Here is a 7,793-nt window from a genome sequence, read left to right as displayed (position 1 = left end):
GGGATCGCGGAGGCCTGGGCCGTGATCGCTAATAGCAAAGTGCATTTCAGTCCTTGTGAATCGCGATCATGGAATGTACAGTCGCGATCGTGTAGATAAAGTTTCTATTGTCAGTTGTCTGACTTCGGGAGCTTATATCTTGGAATCTTTAAGGAATTTGGAGATGATTTAGAAATGAAAGTTGTATTCCTTTGAATTTATCTTTCATAAAATTAAACCGTTTATCATTTGGAATTTTATAAAAAAACGTTATGGCCATTATACCAAAGGGTGTCTGTGCAGAGGAAAACACAATTTGGGGTTCTTAGCCGCGATCGCGATGAATAAAATAACGCTGGAACATTTGTTAACCGCGATTGCGTGGCTAGGTACCGCGATAGCGAAGAAGGAGGATTGGCAGGTATATTAAATATCCAATTTCGAGATTTAGAGTTTATTTCTTCACCTTTTAGTTCTTGGAGCACAAGTAGGGCGATTTGGGGTGATGCTTGAAGACTATTTTTGCCATCTATCATAAGGTAATTTATTCATACTTGTTGTGAGTTAAATGCTTGGATTACATATGGATTTAAATATGGAAATTAGTGGAATTATGGAATTTTGGAAGAAAATCTAGAAGTGGTATTTTTGAGTTTTGACCACGAAATTGGGCATGAAATTTGAAATAAATTATATATTTGAGTTCTTAGTGCTATGGATAATATTTATCTTCGAGAATTTTCGAAATCCAAGCGTGGGGGCCCGAGGGTTAACTTTGTTGACTTTTCATGTTGAGTTGGAAATTATTTCTAATGTTAATTACGAGTCTTTGAGTATATTTTGATTGGTTTGCACGCTCTTTTGACTAGTTTCGGATCGTTTGGGTTCGGTTTGAGGTGTTTGAGAGGCATTGGAGCCTTCAGAGCGATGTAAGTCTCCTGTCCAACCTTGTAATAGGAAATTTACCATATATGTACTATAATTGTTATGTGCTACGTGTTATGGGAGCTACGCACGTATGAGGTGACGAGTATCCATGCGTATGCTAGATTCTTGATGATGTCCGGATAGACTTAGACTCACACCATGTTTTAACTGTATTACTTGAGTTATCCTTGCATGTTTAAATGCCTTAAGTTACATTTTAACCAGAGACTAGACTTGCATAGAGTATCAAACCTTACTATTTTTAGATTTTTGACAAGCTACTTTATTAGTCGTGAGAATTTTACTTTCTTTTACAGATTTCTCCCGCGTTGTGCGTAATTATCCGAAAGTTTCTTGAATTTCATAAATCACACGTATATTCGTAAGTGGGGTCACTGACCCGTCAAGCTTCACTACTCTTATGGGATAGAGTCATTCGCCACGGCAGTAGCATGTAGCATAATCTTATGGGACCGGGTCACTCGCCTCGACAGTATTATGAGATGCATCTATGGATCAGACCGTACTACCTCGGTAGTGTACACTATTCTTATGGGATCGGATCGTATGCTACGGTAGGATATTGTACTATCAATCTTATTGGATCGGGCCTCCTCGGCAGAATCGTGTGTAACATTCGATAAGGAGTCAGTGTATCTATGAATCTATCTGACTTGAGACGTGATATTTTATTGGTTATTGAACTTACATATATTCCATTCGAGGTATTATTCGGTATTCGAGGGTTTATGTATTTACTCTTCTGTTGAGGATCGTGTCATGTACATATATTTGTTTTCATTGTTTTTACTTACCATGCTTCATACCTGTCTACCCTTATTGTACTTTGATTATTGGGCCACTAGCAAGTGTCGATGTCGATCCCTCATCACTATTTCTTCGAGGTTAGACTTGATGCTTACTGGGTACGCGTTGATTTACTGTACTCATACTACACTCATGTACTAATTGTGCAGGTGCTGAGACAGGTACCTTTGGTGGTCATACTAGCGCGTAGGTACAATTGTTGAGGAGACTTTGGGATGAGCTACTCTCTATGTTACGATCCGCAACACACATAGTTCTCTTCTAATTCATGTACTGTACTCTATCTATTTTATATTCCAGACAGTTGTTCTAGTAGTATTGTATATTCTGGTAGATGCTCATGCACTTGTGACACCGGGTTTTGGGGATTTAAATTTTATTCTTGGTTGCATTTTTGTATGATATTAGGATTTATGTTTCGCCTACGTTGATCATTTAAGATAATATCAGTATTTTTCTATGAACATGAAATGATTCCGCTTATTTATTTCATTATTCGTTTCAAGATGCGAAATGAACTATCTATCCCGTGTTGATTTAATTGTTGATTTGCCTAACAATAATGTTGGGTGCCATCACGGCCTATGGTAAAAAATGGGTCTAGACACTGAAACGAAAATATTTTTGCTGCAATAGTTTTGCATGCTATAACATATGACTAAAGCGTACCCATTTTTATTTGCACTTCAGATACACATTAAGTGCATACTGCACTTAAGACATACATGACTGAAGTGCATGTAAAAAATTGCATGAACTTCACTCATCTGTATTTGAAGTACTAATGTTTAGCTGAATTTTTTTGCCCGAAATTAAAAACTTGTTCTTTAAATTTTAACAATTCAACACACGATTCAACGCCCAAATATATTCCAAATCATAAGTTAAAATATCATAAAAAATAAACCTCAATTATTAATTTGCCTAAATAACAATAAATCTAACAAATTTATTTTTTCAACAATTATGATTTGCTAATGTTTTCAAGCTTTTAAATAATATCCATTTGATTTAAAACTTACTTTTCACATTCGAAATGCAAGACCCGCCTCTTTAAAGCATGATATTTCAATTGCTATAAATTACGAAATACTATTGTACAACAACTAAGAAGAAGAAGAAAGAAAGAAAACGCAGAGAAGAAGCAATTATTTAAAGTTACCTAATATTGAGTACCAGTTAATTTATTAAAAAAAAAAAAAAAATTGGATACAAATTAACTAGGGGCCTAAAATAAAATAAAAAGTGCATTTTTTGGGAAAAAATACCACTGTATAAGCACTCTTAAAATAATAGAACCACTAAAAGATAGTGCTTTAATATATATATATATATATATATATATATATATATATATATATATATATATATATATATATATATATATATATATATATATATAAGCTATCTTTTAGTGGTAATTAGCTATCTATAGATACCATTTGCTATATTACGGCCTGTAGATACGTTTTTATAAGATGTATTTGATGTAATTAGACTACTGTATTCATGAATACAATAGAAAAAATAGGCGTGAATCATGGAAGTCCAGCTAATCAGTTGTTGTATTCAACTGTATTCAAGAGGTGTATCATTGAATACAGTAACGTATATTCCTTAAAAAGGGACCTTTCAACTGATTTAAAACGGAAAGGAAATCAATCTAGCAAATAGTCTCCTAATATAACTCAACTAACACAATTATAGCACCCATAATCTGTATTTCTCCCTTCATTAAAGATCTTCCATTTGAAAGTATCAAAAAACAGAGCAAAACGTGGATTCTCAATTCTCCCTTCTTTCTTTTCAGTTCCTTTTGTTACAGTTCGTACAAAACAAATTTCAACTAAGAAAACTCGAGATTGATACAATATATACAGAAATACGTTCAAATTCGATTTTGCATATGGCAAGTTTAACAGTGTTATTGCGTCATTCTGGAAAGTGGAACAGTGAGAGTAACTACGTCGATTTTTCGATTGAGGGAATACTGATAAAGGAGTATGCGTCGTATAATGATGTGGTTGCGTCAATTTCTAAGCAACTGGACATAGATTTGAGCTCAAAGACCATTAAATTCAATACAAAGTAGAAGGAAATTGCACGCCAATGAAAATACACAATGATATGGGTTTTAGGGTGTATGTAGAGTTGAAAAAAGAGAACAGAGAATTCGGGATGTATCCTTTGTGCATAACAACAATTGATAAAGAAGCTGTAGCCAGAGGTAGTTTAATTCAAGGCGACATTGTCCAAATGGACGAAGCAGTTCAAAGGTAAATAGGGTATTAAGCTTTTTATAGGGTGTAAAAAATCCATATATATATATATATATATATATATTTTTACAGCTGTGGATCTCAATAATTTCGGCTGCGAGCTAAAAAGTGATCTTTGCCCAAATCTTTACCAAACCAAGCCCCGCTAGCCCATACCTACTCTGTCCGTCCACAGGCCCAAAACTCAGTCCAAAGAACCCTGAAACCCAAGCCAACCCGCAGCCCCCCAGCTCCAAACCCTAAAAAGAATCTAGGGTTTTTCAATTCTTTCCCTCCCCTCTCAAGATTCTTATAAAGTGTACATTGTTGACTTGAACTTTGATCATCCATGCACAAATCTTAAGCTGGTTCTTTTGATTTTCTTGGAAAGAATTGAAATTTTTTAAGGTGCCCATTTGGCTATTATTGAAAGTGAAAACAAAGATCAGACTCAGGTTTGCTGATTTTGCATTGCTATTATTGTGTTTGCTTGCTTAAGCAAATAAACTATTATCTGGTTTTTATAAATATACATTTTTTTGATTGCCATTGATATATTAGTAATTCTTGTCTTCAGCTCTGACTTATTGATTTTCTGTGGACTGTTGTTTAACAATCTTTATGTTGATTATTTATGGTGTTCTGGTATTTCATAAGTATCTCTAATAAAAATTGAATCTTTATTTTCTTTTAGAGAGGAGAAGAGTAGAATTGGATTCAGTTTAAAGAATTGATATTAGAAAAAGGGAAGATGAGTTATTCTGATCCACCACCTCCTCCCCCGCCCTTTATGCCAATGCCATTCGCTGGCGGTGATATTGGAGAAGCTTGGCCTCAATCTCCAATGAACCATGAATTCCTCGAGTCCCATTCTCAGTTTGATCATGTACCTCCTTTCAAGAGACTGAGGAATTCCGATAACAATTCTCCGAATTCTGCAAATTATACTCCTATGAATTCCAGAGTGAACCAGCTGAATCTTATTGGAAACAAAGGAACGAGCCATATATTTTTCAAAACACGCATGTGCGCCAAGTTCTTGGAAGGAACTTGCAGGAATGGGGAACATTGTACATTTGCTCATGGTGTTGAAGATTTGCGTGAGCCCCCTCCAAATTGGCAGGAACTAGTCCGTGAGAAGGATAGAGGGGTAGTAGGGAACTGGAATGATGATCAGAAAATAATACATAGGATGAAAATTTGCAAGAAGTTTTATAACGGAGAGGAGTGTCCTTATGGAGATAAGTGTAATTTTCTTCATGAGCGTCCTCCAAAGTTTAAGACTGACACTCCAAGGCAAAGGGAGAGTTCTGCAATAAGCATAGGAACTACGGGTAACAGAAGTGATCCTGAGCTGAATGAGATTAGTAAGCATGGAATTGTAGATTCAGATGCTGTTCGAATGAAGCCTATATATTGGAAGACAAAGATGTGTAGTAAGTGGGAGACAACTGGTCAATGCCCCTTCCGAGATCGTTGCCACTTCGCTCATGGCCAATCAGGTAAAACTAATTTGACAGTCATCTTTTTGTTAGTTGTTAGTTTGACTTTATATTTAATCGTTGTAAATCAATTGTCTCTTTTACTTGCTTTAATATTTGCAAAATTCATTCATCCCTTTATTGTAAAAAGTAAAGGCCGCATAATGTAATAGAAAATAGTTTTAAGACAGAATAATTACGAGCGATGGAGCGCCTAGAAATAATGCTTGGTGATCCTAAGCAAGTTATTTAGTGTAGTAGAGCTGCAGTGGTTCAAGTTGAGAATCTAGTATAAAATTAGATACTTTTTACTTTTCTTTTTTCCTTATTTTCTCAGGGAAAAGTTTCCAAGTTCTTCATTCCGGAAAAGGACAAATAAAGCAGTGTGTTTTCATATGATTTGCCTTTGGTATAACACCTGCATTGCAGAGAAGAACAGACTATATCTAAAATCTTTTCGTTACCTAATAATTAATAGTTATTCCACACGTGTCTTGTTTCCACTTAAATATGAAAAGCTTGACATTAAATCACATTTAGATTACATCCATATATAAAGCGAGGAATTTGTCGTGTTGCAATGTCCGTTGACTGATGTCTTGCATATTCATAACCATTGGTTGTTCTCAGATTATGACCTATTTCCTGTGACAATACATTAGATATGCAATTTATCTACTAGGTCATGTCTCACATTTGAAACAAGTAACAACATATTTAGCTTTTAAGATCTAGCCCGCCTCCTGGTTTTTAAGGTCTAACTTGGTCATTACCACTTTTTACTAAACATGGAGATACTGAATATGTGAATGATGGGTTTTATGTGCTACGCTTTTATAAATCTTAAATTGACTTTCTATCGCTAATGGTGTGTGGACTTATTTGTTCTCACTCAGCCTTTCCAGGAAAAGCATTCCATTTTCCTTTTATCGCTTACTTGGAGTTCTATCTCATGTTTCTGTTCAAATTGGGCTTTTCTCTGTCTATTGGTTTTCTGATGTTGGTTATTTCTTTGACAGAGTTACAGGTGCCTAGTGGTCCGGACTTGTTGACGAATCCTGTCCCCATTATGCCAAGGCCCTTCTCTGTTCCACTTGTTGAGTTATCCTCTGCAAATGCAGCAGTAAATGCTTCGATACAAGAAGAAAAAGAGGATAAGAAAATCTTAAAATGGAAATTGACCAAGAAGATCTATCGGATATATGCAGATTGGATTGATGATCTAGTCCCGCCCCACCTCTTAGCTAGTAAAGCCGAGAGCTGATTTTCCTGGTTAAGGTTTATTATCTCCTTTCAGCGAGGATAAAAGAATGCGAGGGAGATGGAAATTTTGTTAGTGTGTTCTATAGTTTTCAATTTTTCATATTTTGTGTCAAAAGTTGGCTAGAAATTTTGGAATTGCATATTTGTTTGTTATAGAAGAATCCAAATAAGGTAATATCTTGGGGAATTCCCTAGTGAGAGAGAGTGGAAGCATATTTATTTTAAGTTTTTTTTTTTCCTGAGCAGTTTGGTTTAGTTCAAGTCTTCTGAGAAGCGCCAGTATATGAAAATGGTCATGTTTGTTTGCCTTCATTGTAGTTCCAAGCCCAATTTCTCTTTTTGATATCTCCAGATGTTTTAAGAGCGGAAAGGATGGATGTCTGCCTGCATTTAGCGACTTTGTTCGGTCATTTCTTCTATACTTGTTTGCTATGGCTTGAGAGTTAATCGCACTGAGAGAGTAAGGGATCGTATGGTTTGAATATGGCTTCTTATTCTGGGATTAGTTATTCTGGTATTGTTTTTTATCCACTGTTTGATATGTTGTATTAAAAATGACAATTGCATAATTTCTAAGAAGAAGGTATAAGTTATCCCGGCACCAATTACCCCACCCCCTACAAGGTATAAGTTATCCCCGTATTAATTTTAATCCCGGGATAACTTATACCAGGTTTGCTAACAAAACAAAATATTAAGATGGTATTAAATTTTTATACCAGCATTATATCTACTTATACCTCGTACCAAATGACCCCTACGAGATTAAGAAGAGAATCATTAGACCCCACTCTCGGGTCCAACACTGGAAGGCTGTGACTAGAACAGAGTGAGCATTTTACTCAAATCCAACCCTAAACATAAATCATTGGACATACATGCAGAGCCAGACGATTCCATTATTCCGTACCATCACATAATATGCAAGAGACACCAAGTGACCTCGTATATATATATATATTGTATGTTATATACAACAATTATACAAATTTTATACACTTTTTCAGCTACCAAATATAATAGTTTCTGGCACGAGCTAAAAGAGATAATACCCCTA

The 7,793-nt window shown here is 35.3% G+C and overlaps 1 protein-coding gene across 2 annotated transcripts; it reads left to right on the top strand.

The window, feature by feature from the left end:
• Nucleotides 4,187–7,106, top strand: LOC109225486 (zinc finger CCCH domain-containing protein 39). 2 transcript variants are annotated; one of them, XM_019390161.1, is made up of 3 exons: nt 4,187–4,447; nt 4,687–5,494; nt 6,493–7,106. In XM_019390161.1, the coding sequence occupies exons 2-3, from the start codon at nt 4,744–4,746 to the stop codon at nt 6,735–6,737; spliced, it is 996 nt and encodes a 331-aa protein (XP_019245706.1). In that variant the 5' UTR covers nt 4,187–4,447; nt 4,687–4,743; the 3' UTR covers nt 6,738–7,106. The 2 variants fall into 2 exon arrangements, with proteins under 2 accessions (XP_019245706.1, XP_019245707.1); XM_019390162.1 differs by lacking the exon at nt 4,187–4,447 and having other exon boundaries at nt 4,455–5,494.

This window comes from Nicotiana attenuata, chromosome 5 (genome assembly GCF_001879085.1).
Source record: "Nicotiana attenuata strain UT chromosome 5, NIATTr2, whole genome shotgun sequence".
In the NCBI taxonomy this organism is placed as follows: Eukaryota; Viridiplantae; Streptophyta; class Magnoliopsida; order Solanales; family Solanaceae; genus Nicotiana; species Nicotiana attenuata.
This window is presented reverse-complemented; position numbering and strand designations above follow the sequence as displayed.